Source organism: Nomascus leucogenys, chromosome 5 (assembly GCF_006542625.1).
Source record: "Nomascus leucogenys isolate Asia chromosome 5, Asia_NLE_v1, whole genome shotgun sequence".
Taxonomy (NCBI): Eukaryota; Metazoa; Chordata; class Mammalia; order Primates; family Hylobatidae; genus Nomascus; species Nomascus leucogenys.
The window spans coordinates 59,918,180-59,943,235 of record NC_044385.1 but is presented as its reverse complement, the minus strand read 5'-3'; the positions used below and the strand labels follow the sequence as shown (position 1 = coordinate 59,943,235).

General features: G+C 39.3%; 1 protein-coding gene across 1 annotated transcript in view; it reads right to left on the bottom strand.

Annotated features, from left to right (window-relative positions):
- Positions 1 to 25,056, bottom strand: part of MIPEP (mitochondrial intermediate peptidase) — a 174,457-nt gene that overhangs the window by 96,162 nt on the left and 53,239 nt on the right. The window contains exon 14 of the mRNA XM_003273111.1: positions 23,855 to 23,964. Coding sequence (XP_003273159.1) covers positions 23,855 to 23,964 — 110 coding nt within the window. The remainder of the gene's footprint in view (positions 1 to 23,854; positions 23,965 to 25,056) is intronic.

The window sequence follows — 25,056 nt, the reverse complement described above, 5'->3', positions numbered from 1 at the left end:
TATTTATGGACAGAAAAAGGAAAATGACCTACAGAAAACAGATGTGAGGTACAGAAATAGCTGGGTTGGTTACAGTTCACATTTGCCTTATCTGAACAAGGTTTGAACAGCCTGTGATTGGCTGAAACTCTGTGATTGGTACAAGGGTAGGTTACAGGCTGTTTATACCTCTAGTTAGGTTAGAGTTCATTATGTATGGAGAAATCTTTAAGCCTAATTTAAAATATGTAAGGCAGCTTTAGGCTAAATGTAACAGCGGAGAGGGAAATTCAATGATGTGCCTCATTCTAGGGAAATTCAATGATGTGCCTCATTCTAGGGAAATTCAATGATGTGCCTCATTCTAATTTCTGTGAGTAGTGGTCTAGATCCCTTACCTGAAATTCCATAATCCATTAAGGTCTGAAGATTGGAAAGTTTTCATAAATTTGACCAAAAAAAAAACATTAGATGGCAAGACCTGACCTGGACAAATGTGAAGTTTGTAAAGTATTTATCTTTTAAAAATATTTACCCTTACACTTCGTGAATATGCAGAAATATAAATGTGTTTCACTGGGTACTCTACCAGAACTAGCTAGGTTTATTCATTTCTTTTAATTCAACACCCACAGTATAAGGTTAAACAAAAATTATGGGAGGCCATTGTTTTATACTGAGCTCCTACACTAGGCCCCAGTAGACAAAACCAAACCAAATGGAGTCACTCACGCTAAATGCCACACAATCAAACCGAAGTTTTAGAGAAGCAGGTAGATCCCACACAGTCCAGTGTTTCCTGAAAATAGGAGATCACAGTCTACCTGAGTCAGTGTAATATGGAAGCTCCCTTTGCTTTAACCCTTACAAAAGAGGAACCTGATGCTAATCAACCGGCTTTTTTTTTCTAGTGTTCTGTTTCCTTGTTCCCACCTTATAAAACCCACTCTTCTGCTACTGCCCAGGGGTAGCTTTCATTCTATTTTGTAGAATAGAGGCTGCCCAATTCATGAATCACATATAAAAGTCAAACAGATCTATAACCAAATTTGTTGCAATTTTTTCTTCTGATAAACCATATTAATTTTCTAAAAATCCAGAAAATTCTGAATTCCAAAACATCTAATCCCAAAGTTTTAGATAGAGAACTATAAATCTCTATGTGTTATATATTTGATCTGAAATACAGCATAAATTCTCCACTTTTTATTAAAAAAAAAAAATAGAAAAAAAAGCCAGACCCAGTGGCTCATGCCTGTGATCCCAGCACTTTGGGAGGCCAAGGCCAGTGGATCACCTGAAGTCAGGAGTTCGAGACCAGCCTGGCCAACATGGTGAAACCCCGTCTCTACTAGAAATACAAAAATTAGCTGGGTGTGGTGGCATGTACCTGTAATCCCAGCTACTTGGGAGGCTGAGGGAGGAGAATTGCTTGAACCTGGGAGGCAGAGGGTGCAGTGAGCTGAGATTACATCCTTGCACTCCAGCCTGGGTGACAAGAGGGAGACTCCATCTCAAAACAAAAAAAAAAAAAAAAAAAGAAAAAAACCTGTTTTCATTCCAAGTGTTCTACACACAGTATATTGTACATGTCTTCCCAGTGAGGTTTACAGATGTGTCATTTAAAAAATGGGTTAAGTGTGAGAAACTCTTCAAGCACTCTTAATTTTGTATCTATAGAATCCAGTTGAGTGAAGTTACTTGGCCTTCACTTGATGTTGTCCAACTTTCGTGCTTGTGTTGACTGAACAGAGGCCCTGCCTGTGGTAGAAGAGCCAACAACAAAAGCAGGTCAGATTGTCTAGGAAATTCACTCAAGTAAACACCTTTCTTGGGGATTCCAGTTATTAGCATATTAAATTATATGTAGTTCTCCCTTTATAGAAACTCATTTAATGCTACACCCATTTTCCAAAATTATTTGAGCATAGAACACCTGTCCCCTCCACCCCATACATGTTTTATAATCAGGTGATTTAATATGTAGAACACTGGTTGGAAAATGACTTGGTAAAGCAATTAAACGTAAACTTTCACTAATAAAAGAAACAATTCTTATAAATAAAACATCGTAAAGAAATAAAGGAATAAATACAGCTGTTATTCTGGCTATCTTACAGCTTCTTTCCCGTCTTATATTTACACCAACTTTATTAGAAAGCTCCTCTTCAGCTCCTCTCCATCGCACCTGTCTCTGCCTCTCCGAGGTGAGCACAGCCCCCAGGCATTCTGGGAACTTGCCTGCAGGGTGTCCTGCCACTCTGGCGCCTGAGCCAGCTCCAATGCCCCATCAGAGTGTGCATTTCTAAGGAATGCAAGTTGATGGAGCTCATGAAAGCACACTAATTTGCCTTTCCTTACGGCCAGGGAACAAATGGATAGAGCACAGAAGGTGCCGTATGTACTGGTCTCCTCAATGTATTAGCAGATCCACAAAACTCTTCTGATTTCTCTGCTCCAAAACAGAAGAAAAATAGCCAGCATCCAACACTGCCTCCATACTGAAAAATGCCAAATAATACCAACTGCAGGCTCCACATTTCCCTCCTGCAACAGTTTCTTTTTCCACAGTAAAGACGGAGATTCCCACTCTGTTATTTTTTCAGATATCACCTATCAACTATTACTTTTATGGAGGCATTTTATTGAAATACAATAGTAAATCTAGTTATACCCTCAGTAAAGCTTTGCAATCTGCAACCTTTACAAACTATCTTACTATAGAGTTGTTCAGAAACAGTTTTCTATAAAATCTGTATCTCTTAACAAGGGCAGACTATTTTAAACATGGCTTGAGAATTTATGTTAATGTGAATTTATTTCAAAGCAATTTTTACTGAGTGAAATTTATACTTCAGATAATTTATGCCCCTTCCTAGTTTCTTACATAAAAATATCTGCAGATTTTTTTTTGTCACTATAGAATCCCACAGAGTCCAAATGAGCCCTGGTTTGAAGCTGGCTGCCTCCTGTGCTTACGAAATGAGCTGTAAGAGAAGACAGAGCAAGAAAAGCAGGTGAGACCTGTCACAGGACTCTCTGGGCTCATCTTCACCGAGCATCCCACCCTGTGCAAGGCATCCTACTAAGCAGCTGGGTAATACACAATGAATCTCACCTGATCCTGCTACCTGGAACCAGAAAAGGAATGTACAACCTGCAGTATCTGAGGGGGGTTGGTTCCAGGACCTTCCTCCTAGAACAAAATCCACGCATGTTCAAGTCCCTGGTATAAAATAGTATAGTATTTGCATATAACCTATGATGCACATCCTCTTATATACTTGTAATACCTAATACAAAGTAGCTATGTAAATAGTTGTTACACTGTACTGCTTTTTTATTTGCATTTTAATGATTGTGTTATTATTACTATTTTTTTCCAAGTATTTTTGACCCATGGTTAGTTGACTTGTGTGGACACAGAAGGGCCAAATGTATTTCAGAATTAATAAAGCATGGGAAAATGCACCAAGAGCCACAAAAGAGGTGCAGATAAAGCAATAAAGGAATTTAGAAGAGAGTAATCATTTACAGTATTGGAAAGGCAACTGCCCTAACAATAAATGGTGCCGTTTGTACTACCGTAACAGTGGCATTTCAAATGCAGAGATCAAACATCGTGGGTGGTTTTTTAAAATAGGAAAATGGTAGAAATGTTGTTTCTACAATTGGAATATAATATGCCAATAATTAACTACAGTGACCTAATGTGCTTACTGTGATAATCCAACCTGAATTTTTCCACAATTACCACTATATTTAAAACAGTTAATTCCTGTGTTTATTTCTAAAAACTCAAGATTTGACTATATGACTACAACAAGAGAATGCAGCCTGTCTAATATGCCAAAGTTGCCTATAAACTAAAAAGAATTGACTTAAGCCCTGGAGTGGTTGCCTCACATTGCCCCACCCCGCAAGGCTGTACTACGGTTGGGTAACTAAATGCTCCTATTTCAAGCATTTAGCTAATTGATTCATCCTATCCCCATGATGCACTCAATGGTTTAAACTTAGATTTCTAGAGCCCCAACTAGACTCTGTGAGACACAATCAGCCATTGCTGTGTGAAAGGTCCCCTTAAAGGACACTAGGGAGTGGGGGCCCCACCCTCTTTGTGTACCCAAACACACAGCTGTGCAAGAGAGGACTCCCAGTGCTCATTTATTGTATTGTTTGTTAATGCCAGAACACATTTACGGCCAGAAAGGGAAAATGAAAGACTATAAAACCGACCTCCTTCTTATATTAAGAAGGTAAAAATCTGTGTCTTGCTCAGAATTGCAACTTTTCTTTTTTTTTTTTTTCCTAAATATGGATTGTAATAACAGTAATTACCCAACTATGTGGAGCCCAAAGCAAGTAGAGACCAGCAGCATCTGGGCGCTTCTTTTTTTTTTTTTTTTTTGAGACGGAGTCTTGCTCTGTCACACAGGCTGGAGTGCAGTGGCATGATCTCGGCTCACTGCAACCTCCACTGGGTGCTTCCTGGAAATACAGAATCCTGAACCCACTTCACATGCATTAAATCAGAATCTGCATTTTATCCAGATCCCCAGGTGATTGTGTGTTAAAGTTTTAGATACCTGACTTAGAAAAAAAACAGTCATCACAATGACTTGAAAAACAAAGATGAGCAAATTTAAATCGTTCTAATTTTACAAGCAGAAAAATGGTCCATAAGGAGGAGCACTGTGTGAAAGACAAAGACTTGGGTCTGAGTTAGGCATCCTGTGTTTTCTATTGCTACGCTTTTGCCTCTTAGCCTAAAGAAATCTCAGAGCATCCTATTTTCTCATTTGTAAAAAAAATGAGGATAAAAATACCTCTGCCACAAAATTAGTATGAAGATTCAATAAGGTGACAATTAGTCAATGAACTTCTAAAATGTATTAACTAAATGGAAGAAATTCAGGTCCCTGCATCTGAAACATCTGACTTTCTCAATGCTGTCACAGCTTGGGTGACCACACATGGAGGTGGGCATGACAGTCCCAGGTTATGACTGCCATCTTGGTGTGATCAATAATAGCACTCCCTTCTTTCTTAACAGCATTTTGGAGCTGGGCACAGTGGTTCACGCCTCTAATCCCTGCATTTTGGAAGGCCAAAGCTGGAGGACTGCTTGAGGCTGAATGTTTGAGAACAGGCTGGGCAACAGAGCGAGACACCATCTCTACAAGAAAATTTAAAATTAGCTGGGCATGATGACAGGCCCTGTAATCCTAGCTACTTGGGAGGCTGAGGCAGGAGACTGCTTCAGCCTAAGAATTTGAGATTTCAGGGAGCTGTGATTGTACCACTGCACTCTAGCCTGGGCGACAGTGTGAGACCCTGTCCCTCTCTCACCAAAAAAGGGGTTTGGCTTGGACAATAGATCATATTATCACCCTATTAATAACTAACTTACTGAGTGCTTCATATGAGCCAAACACTGCGTCCGTTGTCCACAGCCTAAGCTATACTGCCTTACCAAAGAGAGGAAGGTGTCAACTGTATTCTTGGGGTAAACAAAAGTGGTAGTGTTTGTTGACCACGCATAGGAACAAAAACATTAAAACGAATAGCTTTCCCATTCTATGAAGCTAGCACAGCATTTTGGAATGATTCTAGAAATAACACCAAAAAATACAAATGTTTGGTAAACATAGTTATCACCTGAGTTCTCTGAATATTTTGTCATGAGCTTAATTAAGTTGTAAGCATGTAATCTCATAAAGTTGCTAAGTATTCTCTAACATTTCACAATCTCACTAGTCTAATGTAAATAACATTACATTAAAAGTTTGGTATCGAATTATCACAGAGCTAAGTCACTGTGACAAAATACCTTTTTTACTTATGACCATTGAGAAAATGTACTGTGGTGAGAAGCTGCATATATATTAACAGATAAGACAATCTCTGGTACAAGTCCTTGTTATGGTAGTAATTCAACTCATCCTGAAGCAGAGAACTCTTACCGCTGATGTCCCCGGGCACGTGATAGGTCTAATGACAGAAAACCTGTTGAAACATAGTCATCCAAAACAAGAAAATACTTCAGCGGCATAAAGCAGCAGCTCTGATTTCCCAGCTGATCCCATCCCACCCCAAGCTGTGTGTCACGGCACTGCATTTCCTCACGTGTCTATAACGGAAAAACAACTGGATTGCATGTCTCAACTAGCTTGTTTTGATATAACCAGTAATCCAGATGGCACATAATCAATAAAATAAAAATGTTGGCTACGTCCAAGGAGACAAAATCTCAAGCCTAAATCCACAGGAAATACTACTTTTCACTTACTTTTAAGTAGTGTTTTCTAACTAAATAAGATGATCTAAGATTAAAAAACCCTTTAAAAATGCTTACACTTTATCACAGACCCACCGATGATTTAAAGAAACATAGGTCAGATGGCTTTGAGTTTTGCAGGGTTCAACACTAAACATTTTAATGTGTGATAGGGATCCAACTTCCATTTTTTCTAAAAATATTCCAATAATACTGTGTTTTACTTTTTGCGTCCATTATTAAATTTGTCCAAAAATTTTGAGGCAGGTATGGAGGCTTGTTAAATTTTAATTTTGACATATTTATTCCATTTATTTTATATAAAGGAGCAGAAAAATCTCAGACAAGTTCAATAACTGGTCTAAAGTCAGCTGGGTATGGTGGTGGGGCTGGGCTCAGATCCATCTCTACCTCCCTGTGCAATGCTCTTGTCTAGACATAATCGAGAAGCATTAACACTGAAAGTAAGAAAAGTTCCAAAACAACCTAAACCTGCCAAAGTTAATCTAATGCTAGTTGCACTGTAATGTTTACCTTCGGTTCTTTTTCACATCTCTTGAAAGAGGATGACAGGAGAAGATTTATTACAAGTATGTATGTCTCCTTGAAAATAGAACTTAAGCAATTTTAGCCTTGGGCTGACTTTCACAAACTAAGGCGAGAAACTAAATCTTATAATGATGCAGGATAGAAAAATTCTAAAATGAAAGCACTAGAATGTTACTGTTCTAAAAATAACACTTAAAGTAGATACGGGGCTTCCATTTTGTGAGACACATTGTCAGAAGTTTAGGCGATACATATTAAGGAATTTTTAACTAGAAAATACCTGGAAAAAGAAAATATTCACAATGTTATAATACTGACTTGATCAACTCTAACTGAACTTTAAGGAAATTCTAAGGTGAAACTAATAGATCTACTGCCCCCCTCATTATTATTGTGTGATCTTTGGAAAATTACCTACCCTGGCTGAGTCTAAGGTAGCCAGGGTAAGGAATCACAGTAACTACAGTTAGTCCATACAGTGTGGACTACTAGGTACCAACCATCAACTTCACAGACTGCCAGAAAGGACTAAATAAGAAAAAATTATGAGGGTGAGTATTAACTTCTATAACATTGTTTTAAAAATATTCAGTGAGAAAGACAACTAGAGCAGCAAACATTTTAGTGTAGTGGCTAATGGACAAAACTATACAAAAAATATGAGGTCCTCTCAAAAATCAATTGGCTATATTTGGTGATTAGTAATGTAGCTGGGGTTGCAAAATTACCAGGAAAAAAAAAAAGATTTTAAAACAAGAAACATATAAAGATTAAGAGGATAACACATAAGGAAGAAAGGAATTGTTCATCGGGGAAACTATGCTTTTATGCATCTAATAAAATATTCTCAAAATATACAGAGCAAAAATGGATAGAACTAATGGGAAATGATTTACCTATCATTCTCAAAGTAGAAGACTTATACCTCTAAATTTTTGCTATATCAAAAAAATTAGTTATATCAAAGATCTAAACAATACAATTAAAAGGTTAACTTACCAGACTAGTATGAAACCGAAGACCCAACAATTATAAATATACAATCTACTCAAGCACAGATGGAACATTTCTAAAAAACTGATGACACATGAAGCCATAAAATAAATATTAACAAACTGCAAAGAATCAATACCAGATAGACCAATTAATTAGATATCAGAAACAAAAAGATAAATAACTCCCCTGCAAAGGTTTAAAACTTTTAAACTATAGCTCTAAACAAGTCTTTGGTTAAGGAGGAAATTACAATGGAAATTACCAACTTTAAAAATATTTTGTATTAAAATCACAGAATTCAGCTAAAACATTTCATCACATCATTTAATATTTAAAGCATTAAAATTTAAATGCTTATGTTAAATAAAACAGAAACCTAATTAGACAAATGCCTATGAAATCGGAAGAAAAAAACAAGGATGGAGGAAGGAGAGAGTAATAATAAAAGTAGGAAGTAACAAACCAAAACAAACAAAATAGGATAAACAAAGTTTGCATTGGTTCTTTGAAAATACTGTCAGCCCTCCATATCTGAGGGTTGCACATTCATGGATTCAACCAATCATAAGTCAAAAATATTTGGAAAAAAAACTGCATCTGTATTGAACATGTACAGACTTTTTTCTTGTCATTATTCCCTAGGCAATACAGCAAGTATTTATATAGCATTTACATTGCATTAGGTATTATAAGTAATCTAGAGATGATTTAAAGTATACAGCAGGATGTACATAGGTTATATGCAAATACTACACCCTTTTATAAAAGGGACTTGAGCATACAAGGATTTTGGTAGCCATGGTGGCAGGGAGTAGTGGCCCAGGAACCAATCCTGCTTAGACACTGAGAGAAGATTACACTGATAAAGTACACAAAATTCTGCCAAGATTAACAGAGAGAAAAAATGAGAAAACAGAATTAGAAATTAAAAAGGATACAATTATAGCAGAATTTGAAGGATAAAAGAATGCTATAAGTAACTTTATGTGAATAAGCTGAGGAACTTGGCTCAAATTGATAAATTTCTAGAAAATTACAACTTAGCAAAGTTTATCTGAGAAGAAAGCCCAAAGAGGCCTATGACTATTAAGGATTCAGTCATTTAAAAAATCTTCCCACAGAGAAAACAAACAGACCCAGAATGGTTTCATAGATGAATTCTGACAGTTTTAAAGAACAAAGGATTACAATGTTATAAATAAATGCTTGTAAAGAAAAGAAAAAGAAACACTCACCAACTCAGTTTATGAAATAGTATATATTTAAGTGAACACCAGCAAAGAATGACGAAGAAAAATCATAAGCAATCCCTCTCTCATAAACATAAATGCAAAAATCAAGAATATAAAAATATTAGTAAACTAGCAAACTATGAGATGGGTGGATCAACTGGGGTCAGGAGCTCAAGGCCAGTCTGGCCAACATGGTAAAACCCCACCTCTACTAAAATTACAAAAATTAGCTGTGTGTGGTGGCACACGCTGTAATCCCAGCTACTCAGGAGGCTGAGGCGGGAGAATCACTTGAACCCAGGAGGTGGAAGTTGGAGTGAGTAGAGATCATGCCACTGCACTCCAGCCTGGGCGATGGAGGGAGACTCTGTCTCAAAAAAATAAATAAATAAAATAATTAGCAAACTAAAGCCAGCTCTGCATTAAAAAATAACTATTATTTAGGACCAAGGTGGCTTAATCCTGAAATGCAAAGGTGGCCTAATGTTTAACATTCACTACATTAACAGATTAAAGGTGAAGAACAATCTGACAGCTCAAAAGATGCAGGAAAAAAATATGATAAAATGCAATACCCATTAATGATTAAAAAAAAAAAGTAGCAAACTGGAGATAGAAAGGAATTTCCTTTTCCTGACATCTCCAGCAAACCTGTAACAATCATCTTTCTTTAGGGTGACATATTAAAAACATTTCCTTTGAACACCAGGATCAAGGTAGTAATGCCCATACCACGGCTTTTACTCAACATTAAGGAGGCTCTCATAAGTGGAGTAGAACAAGGTAAACAGAAAAGATATATGGTTGGAAAGGAAAAATAAAGCTGTCATTATTTTTAGCAGAAGTAATTATCTGGTTAAAAAAGCTTTCAAAAGTTTATAGACAAATTCTTTGAATTAATAAGAAAGTTTACCAAAGCTGCTGTAAACAAGAGCACTATACAAAAACGGACAAACAGCATTTTTAAACACCAGTAACAAACAATCTGAATATATATACTGCTTATAGTATCAAAAAGGTAGGGCATCCAGGAGGAAGCCCAACAAAAGCTGACCAAGGCCCTGGAAGAAAACTTTAGAACTGTATTCAAAGACTTCTGAAAAGACCCAAGAAATGGAGAGATATGCCATATTCATGGATTCAAAGATTGAATATTCAGAGATATCAGTTCTCTCCAAATTGGTCTATAAATTTAATGTAATCCCAATCAAACTCTTACCAGAATTTTTCAAAAATTAGATAACCTGATTCTAAAATGTATATGAAAGAATACAAAGCTCCAAGAGTAGACAAGAAATTTTCAAGAACAAATCGAGGAAGGCCTATCCTTCCAGATATCAAGGCTTCTTATTACTTATTAATACTAGTAAGCTTATTACTATAACTTATTCCAAAGCTCTAGTAATACAGACAGCATGGCCTTGATACTAGGACAGACAGCTTAAACAATGGAATGAAAGAGAATCCCACAAACTGACAATTGCATGCACATGAGTAACAGCACTGAAGAAAAGGTAAATTACTTACTAAATGGTTCTGCGACAGTTTGTTATTCACCGGGAAGAAAGTAAAATGGATTCCCATCTTATGCCAAACCCAGAAAGAATTTCCAACTTGATTAAAAATTGAAAGAGAAAAGAAAGCATTAAAATGTTTAGAAGAAAACTGAAGAGGCTGGGCATGGTGGCTCATGCCTGTAATCCCAAAACTTTGGGAGGCTGAGGTGGGAAGATTGCTTGAGGCCAGGAGTTTGAGACCAGCCTGGGCAACACAGTGAGATCCTGTCTCTATAAAAAATATGAAAATTAGCTGGGCATGGTGGCATGCCTGTAAGCCTGGGCGAAAGAACAAGATTCTGTCTCAAAAAAAGAAAAAAAAGAAAAAATATAAAAACTATTAACTATAAAGACAAGATTGATAAATCCAACAATATTAAAAGGAAAGTGAAAACACAAGCCATGGGGGGGTGGAGCCAAGATGGCCGAATAGGAACAGCTCCGGTCTACAGCTCCCAGCCTGAGTGACACAGAAGACGGGTGATTTCTGCATTTCTGTTTAAGGTACCAGGTTCATCTCACTAGGGAGTGCCAAACAGTGGGTGCACGACAGGCGGTGCAGCGCACCGTGAGTGAGCCGAAGCAGGGCGAGGCATTGCCTCACTCGGGAAGCACAAGGGGTCACGGAGTTCCCTTTCCTAGTAAAGAAAGGGGTAACAGACGGCACCTGGAAAATCGGGCCAGTCCCACCCTAATACTGTGCTTTTCCAATGGGCTAGGAAAACGGCACACCAGGAGATTGTGTCCTGCACCTGGCTCGGAGGGTCCTATGCCCACGGAATCTCGCTGATTGCTAGCAGAGCAGTCTGAGATCAAACTGCAAGGTGGCAGCCAGGCTGGGGGAGGGGCGCCCGCCATGGCCCAGACTTGCTTAGGTAAACAAAGCAGCCAGAAAGCTCGAACTGGGTGGAGCCCACCACAGTTCAAGGAGGCCTGCCTGCCTCTGTAGCCTCCACCTCTGGGGGCAGGGCACAGACAAACAAAAATTCAGCAGGAACCTCTGCAGACTTAAATGCCCCTGTCTGACTGATAGCTTTGAAGAGAGTAGTGGTTCTCCCAGCACGCAGCTGGAGATCTGAAAACGGACAGACTGCCTCCTAAAGCGGGTCCCTGACCCCCGAGCAGCCTAACTGGGAGGCACCCCCCAGTAGGGACAGACTGACATCTCACATGGCCAGGTACTCCTCTGAGACAAAACTTCCAGAGGAACTATCAGACAGCTGAATTTGTGGTCTCACGAAAATCCGCTGTTCTGCAGCCACCGCTGCTGACACCCAGCCGAACAGGGTCTGGAGTGGACTTCTAGCAAACTCCAACAGACCTGCAGCTGAGGGTCCTGTCTGGTAGAAGGAAAACTAACAAACAGAAAGGACATCCACGCCAAAAACCCATATGTACATCGCCATCATCAAAGACCAAAAGTAGATAAAACCACAAAGATGGGGAAAAAACAGAGCAGAAAAACTGGAAACTCTAAAAAGCAGAGCACCTCTCCTCCTCCAAAGCAACGCAGCTCCTCACCAGCAATGGAACAAAGCTGGACGGAGAATGACTTTGACGAGTTGAGAGAAGAAGGCTTCAGACAATCAAACTACTCTGAGCTACGGGAGGAAATTCAAAACAATAGCAAAGAAGTTAAAAACTTTGAAAAAAAATTAGATGAATGGATAACTAGAATAACCAATGGAGAGAAGGGCTTAAAGGAGCTGATGGAGCTGAAAGCCAAGTATCGAGAACTACGCGAAGATTGCAGAAGCCTTGGTAGCCGATGCGATCAACTGGAAGAAAGGGTATCAGCGATGGAAGATGAAATGAATGAAATGAAGCGAGAAGGGAAGTTTAGAGAAAAAAGAATAAAAAGGAACGAACAAAGCCTCCAAGAAATTTGGGACTATGTGAAAAGACCAAACCTACGTCTGATTGGTGTACCTGAAAATGACGGGGAGAATGGAACCAAGTTGGAAAACACTCTGCAAGATATTATCCAGGAGAACTTCCCCAATCTAGCAAGGCAGGCCAACATTCAGATTCAGGAAATACAGAGAACGCCACAAAGATACTCCTCGAGAAGAGCAACTCCAAGACACATAATTGTCACATTCACCAAAGTTGAAATGAAAGAAAAAATGTTAAGGGCAGCCAGAGAGAAAGGTCGGGTTACCCACAAAGGGAAGCCCATCAGACTAACAGCTGATCTCTTGGCAGAAACTCTACAAGCCAGAAGAGAGTGGGGGCTGATATTCAACATTCTTAAAGAAAAGAATTTTCAACCCAGAATTTCATATCCAGCCAAACTAAGCTTCATAAGTGAAGGAGAAATAAAATACTTTACAGACAAGCAAATGCTGAGTGATTTTGTCACCACCAGGCCTGCCCTAAAAGAGCTCCTGAAGGAAGCACTAAACATGGAAAGGAACAACCGGTACCAGCCCCTGCAAAAACATGCCAAATTGTAAAGACCATCGAGGCTAGGAAGAAACTGCATCAACTAACGAGCAAAATAACCAACTAACATCATAATGACAGGATCAAATTCACACATAACAATATTAACTTTAAACATAAATGGGCTAAATGCTCCAATTAAAAGACACAGACTGGCAAACTGGATAAGGAGTCAGGACCCATCAGTGTGCTGTATTCAGGAAACCCATCTCACGTGCAGAGACACACATAGACTCAAAATAAAGGGATGGAGGAAGATCTATCAAGTAAATGGAAAACAAAAAAAGGCAGGGGTTGCAATCCTCGTCTCTGATAAAATAGACTTTGAACCAACAAAGATCAAACGAGACAAAGAAGGCCATTACATAACGGTAAAGGGAGCAATTCAACAAGAAGAGCTAACTATCCTAAATATATATGCACCCAACACAGGAGCACCCAGATTCATAAAGCAAGTCCTGAGCGACCTACAAAGGGACTTAAACTCCCACACAATAATAATGGGAGATTTTAACACCCCACTGTCAACATTAGACAGATCAATGAGACAGAAAGTTAACAAGGATATCCAGGAATTGAACTCAGCTCTGCACAAAGTGGACCTAATAGACATCTACAGAACTCTCCACCCCAAATCAACAGAATATACATTTTTTTTCAGCACCACACCATACCTATTCCAAAATTGACCACATAGTTGGAAGTAAAGCTCTCCTCAGCAAATGTAAAAGAACAGAAATTATAACAAACTGTCTCTCAGACCACAGTGCAATCAAACTAGAACTCAGGATTAAGAAACTCACTCAAAACCGCTCAACTACACGGAAACTGAACAACCTGCTCCTGAATGACTACTGGGTACATAATGAAATGAAGGCAGAAATAAAGATGTTCTTTGAAACCAATAAAAACAAAGACACAACATACCAGAATCTCTGGGACACATTCAAAGCAGTGTGTAGAGGAAAATTTATAGCACTAAATGCCCACAAGAGAAAGCAGGAAAGATCCAAAATTGACACCCTAACATCACAATTAAAAGAACTAGAAAAGCAAGAGCAAACACATTCAAAAGCTAGCAGAAGGCTAGAAATAACTAAAATCAGAGCAGAACTGAAGGAAATAGAGACACAAAAAACCCTTCAAAAAATTAAGGAATCCAGGAGCTGGTTTTTTGAAACGATCAACAAAATTGATAGACTGCTAGCAAGACTAATAAAGAAGAAAAGAGAGAAGAATCAAATAGATGCAATAAAAAATGAAAAAGGGGATATCACCACCAATCCCACAGAAATACAATCTACCATCAGAGAATACTACAAACACCTCTACACAAATAAACTAGAAAATCTAGAAGAAATGGATAAATTCCTTGACAAATACGCCCTCCCAAGACTAAACCAGGAAGAAGTTGAATCTCTGAATAGACCAATAACAGGCTCTGAAATTGTGGCAATAATCAATAGCTTACCAACCAAAAAGAGTCCAGGACCTGATGGATTCACAGCCGAATTCTACCAGAGGTACTGGTACCATTCCTTCTGAAACTATTCCAATCCATAGAAAAAGAGGGAATCCTCCCTAACACATTTTATGAGGCCAGCATCGTCCTGATACCAAAGCCTGGCAGAGACACAACCAAAAAAGAGAATTTCAGACCAATATCCTTGATGAACGTTGATGCAAAAATCCTCAATAAAATACTGGCAAACAGAATGCAGCAGCACATCAAAAAGCTTATCCACCATGATCAAGTGGGCTTCATCCCTGGGATGCAAGGCTGGTTCAACATACGCAAATCAATAAATGTAATCCAGCATATAAACAGAACAAAAGACAAAAACCACATGATTATCTCAATAGATGCAGAAAAGGCCTTTGACAAAATTCAACAACCCTTCATGCTAAAAACTCTCAATAAATTAGGTATTGAAGGGACGTATCTCAAAATAATAAGAGCTATCTATGACAAACCCACAGCCAATATCATACTGAACGGGCAAAAATTGGAAGCATTCCCTTTGAAAACTGGCACAAGACAGGGAAGCCCTCTCTCACCACTCCTATTCAACATAGTGCTGGAAGTTCTGACCAGGGCAATAAGGCAGGAGAAGGAAATAAAGGGTATTCAATTAGGAAAAGAGGAAGTCAAATTGTCCCTGTTTGCAGATGACATGATTCTATATCTAGAAAACCCCACTATCTCAGCCCAAAATCTCCTTAAGCTGATAAGCAACTTCAGCAAAGTCTCAGGATACAAAATCAATGTACAAAAATCACAAGCATTCTTTTACACCAATCACAGACAAACAGAGAGCCAAATCATGAGTGAACTCCCATTCACAATTGCTTCAAAGAGAATAAAATACCTAGGAATCCAACTTACAAGGGATGTGAAGGACCTCTTCAAGGAGAACTACAAACCACTGCTCAGTGAAATCAAAGAGGATACAAACAAATGGAAGAACATTCCATGCTCATGGGTAGGAAGAATCAATATTGTGAAAATGGCCATACTGCCCAAGGTAATTTATAGATTCAATGCCATCCCCATCAAGCTACCAATGACTTTCTTCACAGAATTGGAAAAAACTACTTTAAAGTTCATATGGAACCAAAAAAGAGCCCGCATCGCCAAGTCAATCCTAAGCCAAAAGAACAAAGCTGGAGGCATCACGCTACCTGACGTCAAACTATACTACAAGGCTACAGTAACCAAAACAGCATGGTACTGGTACCACAACAGAGACATAGATCAATGGAACAGAACAGAGCCCTCAGAAATAATGCCGCATATCTACAACTATCTGATCTTTGACAAACCTGACAAAAACAAGAAATGGGGAAAGGATTCCCTATTTAATAAATGGTGCTGGGAAAACTGGCTAGCCATATGTAGAAAGCTGAAACTGGATCCCTTCCTTACACCTTATACAAAAATTAATTCAAGATGGATTAAAGACTTAAATGTTAGACCTAAAACCATAAAAACCCTAGAAGAAAACCTAGGCAATACCATTCAGGACATAGGCGTGGGCAAGGACTTCATGTCTAAAACACCAAAAGCAATGGCAACAAAAGCCAAAATTGACAAATGGGATCTAATTAAACTAAAGAGCTTCTGCACAGCAAAAGAAACTACCATCAGAGTGAACAGACAACCTACAGAATGGGAGAAAATTTTTGCAACCTACTCATCTGACAAAGGGCTAATATCTAGAGTCTACAATGAACTCAAACAAATTTACAAGAAAAAAACAAACAACCCCATCAAAAAGTGGGCAAAGGACATGAACAGACACTTCTCAAAAGAAGACATTTATGCGGCCAAAAAACATATGAAAAAATGCTCATGATCACTGGCCATCAGAGAAATGCAAATCAAAACCACAGTGAGATACCATCTCACACTAGTTAGAATGGCCATCATTAAAAAGTCAGGAAACAACAGGTGCTGGAGAGGATGTGGAGAAACAGGAACACTTTTACACTGTTGGTGGGACTGTAAACTAGTTCAACCATTGTGGAAGTCAGTGTGGCAATTCCTCAGGGATCTAGAACTAGAAATACCATTTGACCCAGCCATCTCATTACTGGGTATATACCCAAAGGACTGTAAATCATGCTGCTATAAAGACACATGCACACGTATGTTTATTGTGGCACTATTCACAATAGCAAAGACTTGGAACCAACCCAAATGTCTAACAACGATAGATTGGATTAAGAAAATGTGGCACATATACGCCATGGAATACTATGCAGCCATAAAAAATGATGAGTTCATGTCCTTTGTAGGGACATGGATGAAGCTGGAAAACATCATTCTCGGTAAACTATCGCAAGGACAAAAAACCAAACACCGCATGTTCTCACTCATAGGTGGGAACTGAACAATGAGAACTCATGGACACAGGAAGGGGAACATCACACTCCAGGGACTGTTGTGGGGTGGGGGGAGTGGGGAGGGACAGCATTAGGAGATATACCTAATGCTAAATGACGAGTTAATGGGTGCAGCAAACCAACATGGCACATGGATACACATGTAACAAACCTGCACATTGTGCACATGTATCCTAAAACCTAAAGTATAACAATAAAAAAAAAAAAGAAAACACAAGCCATAAACTGAAACAAGACATATGCCTAAAAAAGGATTATTATTTCAACTACCAAGAATTTCTGAAAATTAGTAAGAAAAAGACAAATTTCCAAGTAGGAAAATGAGCATGAGACAAAAAGACATCTGACAGAAAACAAAAATGAAAAATAAGCCAGGTGTAGTGGCACATGACTGTAGTCCCAGCTACTTGGGTGGCTGAGGCAGGAGGACTGCTTGAACCCAGGAGTTTAAGGGGCCAGCCTGGGCAACCTAGCAAGACCTTATCTCTAAACAAGACAAAACAAAACAGAAAAAAATAAATAAATAAATAAATAAACCTTAAAAGTAATCAGAGAACACTGCTGCTAATTAAGACCACAATAGCATTTTATTTTATAATCACAAAATGGGCAAAATTAAAACTTTTGACAATATTAAAAGTCAACGAGGATGTTGCACGATAGAAACCATTGCTGAGAGGAGTATAAATTAGTAGAAACATTTTGAAAAACAATTTGGCATTACCTCATAAACTTAAAGACATGCACACCTTACAAATCCAGCAGTTCCAATCTTGTACATGGATATACAGAAGAAAGTATAAAAATGTTCACAGCAGTAGCACATGAACTAGCAAAAACCTGGAAGAAACTGTGTGCTCCACGTGTGCTCCATGACAGGAGAACGAGTATATACATGACGGAGTATTATCTGGAATTGAAATAAATATACTGCAGCTACATGCAACACAGATTGATCTTACGCATAAAATATATATTTTTTAAATAGAAGATTATAAACAGTAAAATACGATTTTTGTAAAGTTCGAAAACAAAACTAAACACCACACTTCTTAGGAATAAATAATGTGGCAAAAAAATGATAAGAACTGAGCACTGTGCTTCCCTCTGGGAGGCAAGCGGGGCAGAGATGGGTTCAGAGAAGAGCATGTGGTAATGTTTTGCTTCTTAGGTTGGAGAATAGCTTCATAGCTGTTCTTTCTACAAATACTGTGTTATAACATTAAATATTAAATAAAAGAGAAGTTCATTACTTGGAGAGGCATCTCTTTCTGCTGTAATCATTTATGAGAAGAATCTCCTCAACTGAAATGAGCCTCCTTATAATTCCCTTCCACTATTCCTAGTAATATTGCTTTTTCCTGGAATGACTTTATTCCTTTACATGGTATCCTTCAAATAGTATATGAAAGACTTGAGTTTCATTTTTCTAGTCTAAAAATGTCTTTTCTTAAACCCCTCCTAATGTGAAGTGGCTTCCAATTTTACAAATAAGCAGCAGCCACCCCTCAGGATGGTTTCTAGTTCATCAGCATCACTGTAAAACAGGCCCTCCGAAATTGATCAAACACACTGAGACTGGCAGCCCAGCTCCAGGCAATATGCTGAGGACAAAGGGATATTGTGGGTAAAGATGAGGATAGTGGCAGTTTCTGTAGCAGTGGAGGAGTTAGTTGGAAACTGAGGAATTGAGGACAAAAGGGAACAGAGGCAGCTACTGTGGAGCAAGGGAAAGGGTGGGCAACCAAGCATCTGGACTACTCAGGGGCTGGGCTAAGTCAATTAGGACACATATAGTCACACACCTGGGGAAAATTCAGTCTGAGAAAGTGGGATGGGAACAGAACCTTAGAAATGCAAAGGAAAGGTAAAAGTATTGGACTTTTGCTCGTTTTCAGAAATTTACCTAAAACCTGATGTGAAGAAATTGCAAATCTAGGGCACAAATAGATTCTGCCTCCATTAGGAATCAGGACCTGGGGACAGTGAGAGAAAGAAGAGGAAAACTCTGAGTACCCAAATGATCTGGGCGTCGGGGACAGCCTAGTTTCCCCACGGGGGTGGGGGGTGGGTGGGGATGGGAATTGCCTTACTGCATTTTGTGTTGCCATAACAGAATATCTGAGACTGGGTAAATTATAAAGAACAGAAGCTTACGTAGCTTACAATTCTGTAGGCTAGGAACTTCAAGACTGGGCAACGCATCTGGCAGCTTCTGGTGAGAGCCTCGTGCTGCATCAAAGCATGGCAGAGAAATGGAAGGGGAACCTGGTGCATATGTAAAGGGCAAAATCCAAGAGGCAACCTGGCTTCATAACAACCTGCTCTTGTGGGAACTGATCTGTTCCCATGAGAACTAATCCATTCCAGAGAGAACCCAGCCTCCAGAGAGAGATATTACTCCATCTAAAGGACCTAATCACATCTCAAATGCACCACCTACCAATACCACCACGTTGGGGACCAAGTCTTAACATAAGTTTTGGTGGAGCAAACCATATTCTAACCACAGCAGAGGTCAAGGGGCAGGCTATTAGACTGCACAATGAAGGTGCTTAGCATTTTCAATGCTGGGTATAGGGGCTTAGACTGTCTTCTTTCCTTGAATCTAAGAACCCAATATTTGTAAAGAGCCACTGTGATTTTATGACAGATTTGGGGAGAGAGCACACTATGCCACTGCTACAGCTTGAGTATCTGTCCCCTCCAAAACCCATGTTGAAATTTAAGCCCCAATGGGGCAGTATTGAGAGATCACTGGGTCATGAGGGCTCTGCCCTCATAAATGGATTAATTCATCCATTGATTATAATGGATTAAGAGATTATCATGGGAGTGGGACTGGTGGCTTTATAAGAAGAGGAAGAGAGATCCGAGCTAGCATGTGAGCACACTCAGCTCCCTCACCATGTGAGGCCCTGCACCACCTTGGGACTCTGCAGAGTCCCCACCAGTAGGAAGGCGCTCATCAGATACGGCCCCTTGACCTTGGACTTCTCAGCCTCAATAACTGTAAAAAATAGATTCCTTTTCTTCAGAAATTATCCATTTTCAGGTATTCTCTTATAAGGAATAGAGAACAGACTAATATAGCTATTAAATATAAATAGGTAAATAACAAGGGGATCCCACTTTCAGAGAATGATCAAAACATTAAAAAAAAAAAAGTTGCAGCTTAGAAAGGTTTGGGAAGGATAAGAATCATGCTTCCAGGAGAATGAGGCCACCTATATATAATTCTGTGCTAATTTGGAGCAACTGCGAAGAAGTTACACCGAAGGTCAAAATTTACAAGCACTGAGAAGAGAAACAATGACCTCTGGGTCCTTAGGCACCACAGCTCCACTAAGGTAGCCTAAAATTGAAGATTTATGGGAAAACCCATCAGACTGTTGATCCATGTTAAGTTTATTATGTCTAAACACCTGAACTGCAACCAAGTTTGTACTCCTTCTATACCTGTGGTATTGATTTTAAGATTAATTTACAATAAATTCTACTTTGGCTTTGATGTTGTAGCTTGTCAAGATGTTCTGAATCTTGAATGAGCACCTCTGGTATTTGCTATCTCTGACAGCTGCATGGCACCTGCAAATCTGATAAGCATACTTCTAATTCTTCCACCACAAGGAATTCATTGGCTGTGCTATGATATAGTTCTGATAAAATACTTCTAGGTGTTAATAAGTCACTGATTATCCTCTACCTGAGACCTCTCTGGAACATATTTCGTAATGTTAAAAAAAATCCTTTCCTGAAAGGCAGCAGGGATAGAAAATTAGGCATAAACATGCAACCCTGTTATTTCTTCCTTGTGAGATTAAATGCCATTTATTTACAAAGACTTGGATTTTAGAGAATTAACTTCTTATCCTTAAGGCTAGGACTGCACTCAAAATTAAAAATAAATAAATTAAATAAACCTCCTTGGTGCCTTCATTAGCGACAAGAAGAGGCAAGCCCTTGTGAAGCTCAAAGCATTTACATGTCTCTTGCCTTTGGGCACGCTTTCCATTCTCCATGAGAATCACAAAATTTTAGATTCTTTAGAGACTATGTCTGTAAGTCCCTTAAGGGCACTGGATCCATCTTCTGTGTCTGAAACTTGAATTAATTCAAAGCAGCTTAGTGCTTTCTTCCTATCTCATCTATCTTGGATTAGATTTTGGGTTTACTCTTGTTTTCTTGCATCTAGTTCAACAATGCATCTTCTTACAGAATAATTTAGTAAGAATACAGGCATTGAGAAGCTCTCTCCTTTTGCACCTTACGTCACACTTGGAGCAGTGACTCCAGCCTTTCTTTGCTCCTGGTTGTTCTATAAGTAGAATGGCAATTAAAAAAAATTGACATTTGTATTTGTGGTAAATTTCCACTCCAGATTTTACTTTTAAAAAAATGACTACTGTGCAAGGCTCCTGGTCCTCTTGTGCAGTCACCCCCGCGTGTGTGTCCTCCCACGCCCTGTGTTCGCGCCTCCCGCCAGACCCTCCTTCCCCAGCCCTGCACCACGCGCTCTCACTTTGGCAGCGGCGACCTCCGAAACCTCAGACTCAAACTCGCAGAAACCCCTCCTGGCTGCACTGGTGCTCCCCACGTCTCCCACACTAAGTGGCACCTCCCTTGGCCTGACTCTGCGGAACCCTCGGAAGCAGGATGCCCCTTCGCCGTCCCCTGTCTCCCACCCTGACCCCTTCACCAGCCGTGTAACTTGTCTGCGGGTTGCTGGGGCGCCAGGGCTGAGGCCACCCAGCAAGGGTGGGTGGAGAGAGGCCGCGCGCCCGGGATGAGGGGAGAGGGGCCGAGCCCCCGGAGCCTGCCTCTCCAGGAAGCCTCTCAGGCTCTACCCGCACCCCCTGTGATCCGCTTCCTCCCTGACACCAGGGTGATGTTCTTGAAGTAAAAATTTGATTCCCGCCTGAAAGCCTTTACTGGCTGCTGCTCCAGCAGCAGAAGACCCAACCCATATGCCTGTGTTTTTCCCTGTCTAACTCCTCCTCAGCCTTTAGCTCCCAGCTCCTGGGCAGGCCTCCCCAGCAGTCTAGAGGTTGCTCCTCCTCTCTCCTGGGCTTTGCCTTCGGGAGGCAACACCCTAGTCAGGCTCTGTCTCAGTTCCCCTAGGAATTAAGACCGCGGACAATGGGATGTTGCCTAACTTATTCTTGTTTGTTTCTTGGATGCTGAGAATGCAGACTGGTAAATATTAAAACTCAGTAAGTGTTTTCTGACTGAAGGGCCTCTCTGTCCTATGTCCTCAATAAATGTATTTCAGTATAACAGATGAGTACGCTGAGAGCTGACTGGCGAATGCCACTTCTCTCTCTTTTTCCCAGACCTCCTTCCTCCTGCACTTCTCCTCCCTAGCCTCCCCAGTTCCCCCACGCAGAGCCCTAGTGGCCCTGCCTGTGCACAGGGCTCTGCTCTAAGGCACCTCAGGCAGGGAGCAATCGCTGAACTCCTAATCATTCCCAGTCCCCAAAATACATGGCCATAGATGAATTATGCTATCACGTGGTAGGGTATGCCCCTCTATGTTATTGGCCAAGTCTACATAATTCCTAGAACAATTCTTTGTAGATTAATGGATGGGTAGTTAATTGGATCACAAATTTGCCACCTTAATAACTGAAATATATTATGCTGAAGAGTCACTCAGATTACTTATCCAGAATATCATTCATTATTCTTTTTTTTTTTTTTTTTTTTAACAGTCTCATTCTGTTGCCCAGACTGGAGTGCAGTGGCCCAATGTCGGCTCACTGCAACCTTTGCCTCCCAGGTTCAAGTGATTCTCCTGCCTCAGCCTCCTGAGTAGCTGTGACTACAGGCATGTGCCACCGCGCCTGGCTAACTTTTGTACTTTTAGTAGAGACAGGGTTTCACAATGTAGCCCAGGCTGGTCTCGAACTCCCAAGCTCAAGTGATCCACCTGCCTCAGCCTCCCAAAGTGCTGGGATTACAGGCATGAGCCACTGTGCCAGCCAGAAGATCACTGATTATTCTACAGATAAAATGAAGTCCAACAACAAAAAAAGAAAGGACCAAATAATATTACACATCTGGAGACATAATCAGAAGAAGAGTCACAAATAAAGGTGGTTAAGGTCCTTCTGTTTCTAATTCTATTCGTCCCCTCATTTAATTTCTTTCAGTGCTTTTTTTTGATTCTAGGTGCTAAGGATTCACAGATGAATACAATTTACATTTGTACCAGGGGTACATACAGTCTGAGGGGGAAAAACATCACCTCACGTAATACGGTTCTAGTATAATCAGAATTCGAGGGAAGGGAAAGAACGCATCTTCCAATGTACACATGGACAGTAAACAGCACAATGTTGACAACTTACAGCTAACTTAGTGTAAGGTACCTCACATTTTAATTTAAAAATCTTTAATATTATAATGCATCATTGAAATTTAAGCCTTAAAATTAAGGACTTTTCAGACTAAACATCACAGAGATGCAAAGCATACTGGCAAAATATGGCATTGGGTTCAGTTTAATGAGACAACATAAAAATTCAGACCAAGAGAATAAATATTCAGAAGCAAAGGCTTTTTAGAAGTGAGACAGGCTTGAATGCCTATTCTGCTACAGAGCTTGTTTCTTCATCTGGAAAATGGGGATAAAGTGCTTTCCTTATGGGGTGGTTATGAGGACTAAATGGTAGATTACCAGGCATATAATAAAGGGTAGCTATTTTTCAACATATGACTATATGCTAGGACTATGATTTAATAGGCTGGCAAAAGAAAAGATAGGGAATCAGGGAAAAAAGAAGCAATAAAAGGTTTGTTACTAACAGAGGGTGAGTTCTGAAAAGCAAGAAGAGTTCAATTTATCCAGGATGTCATAAACGCCAACTATCACAACCCAAAGGACAAGATGACAATATTACTGTTCCTACCTGTCCAGTCTGATAATGTCTGGCAAATTGGTTAACTACTCGATAATCATTTGCAAAGTACTCCATCAGAATAGAAGGAACCTCAGCAAAATCAGTAGGGCACCTGGTCCCTAAAACAAGGAAAAAAAAAAAGTTGGCATGAATCAAATCAATATATTTATCTTACTTTTTATGTACCCTTTAAAACTTTTATTTGTACTTCTGATGAACTGTAAGTTTTAATTCATTAAATCAATATTTTTCTTCTATAAATTTATTGTACATATTTGCAGAAAAGTTTATTATAATCCTATATATTTTCCTTTATATCAAAATTAAAACAAAATATTTGCACAGCTGCTAAAACACCTTATAAAGCAATGGCTCACACCTTTTACAAACAAACCTGTCTTCAGCTATGCTGGCTATACATGAAACAAATTAAAACATTTCTAATATTAATATAGTGTTTGTATTTAATTCACTAAATTCCATTACCTAATACTTTTATCCTTCCTTTGTTTTACAAGTACTTTATTTTATCCATTTATTGCTTTTTGTAACAAAGTCAATTCTCAGTGAGGAAAAGAAATATTTTAAACTCAAAATTACTTAAAGTAACAAATCCTGTAAGAAATTTAGATGACATTTAATGATTCTGTTCAGCCCACCTACAGTCTTTTCAATACCTTCTCCTTGTCCAAAATACTGTGTGTAAAGTTAGTTAACAAATGCTGGATGCCAACAATTCACTAGTGGTCTAATGCTGACCATATGTGATAGGGAGCTTAAGACTTAAGGATAAGACAACAAAGAGGAAAGTCTGTAATATTACAAAATATAGCCACATAGCAGCATAAAAACTACAAAGCAGAACTATGATTTTATACAGGGGAAAGTATATGAAAAATTAAAAGGACTTCATCATACTTTTTAAGCATGCTTTATTTTGTTTTCTAATTTTGAATATAAAGAGAGACCATTCATTCACTTACTTATTAACTCTGTGGTAGGTATTAAGGAGATACCTTTTTAATCACACACACATAGCCACAAACTTAAATTCAATATAAAACACTGTAAAATGTAAAAAGGGACAAACTTGAAAGACAACTGAGATTATTCCCTGGTGAAAGCTGTTAGCAAGCATGGAAAAAAGCATGGAAGATCAGGCTGCACAACCATGGGAAGGGTAGGATGAGGCAATCTGAGATAAAGACCAC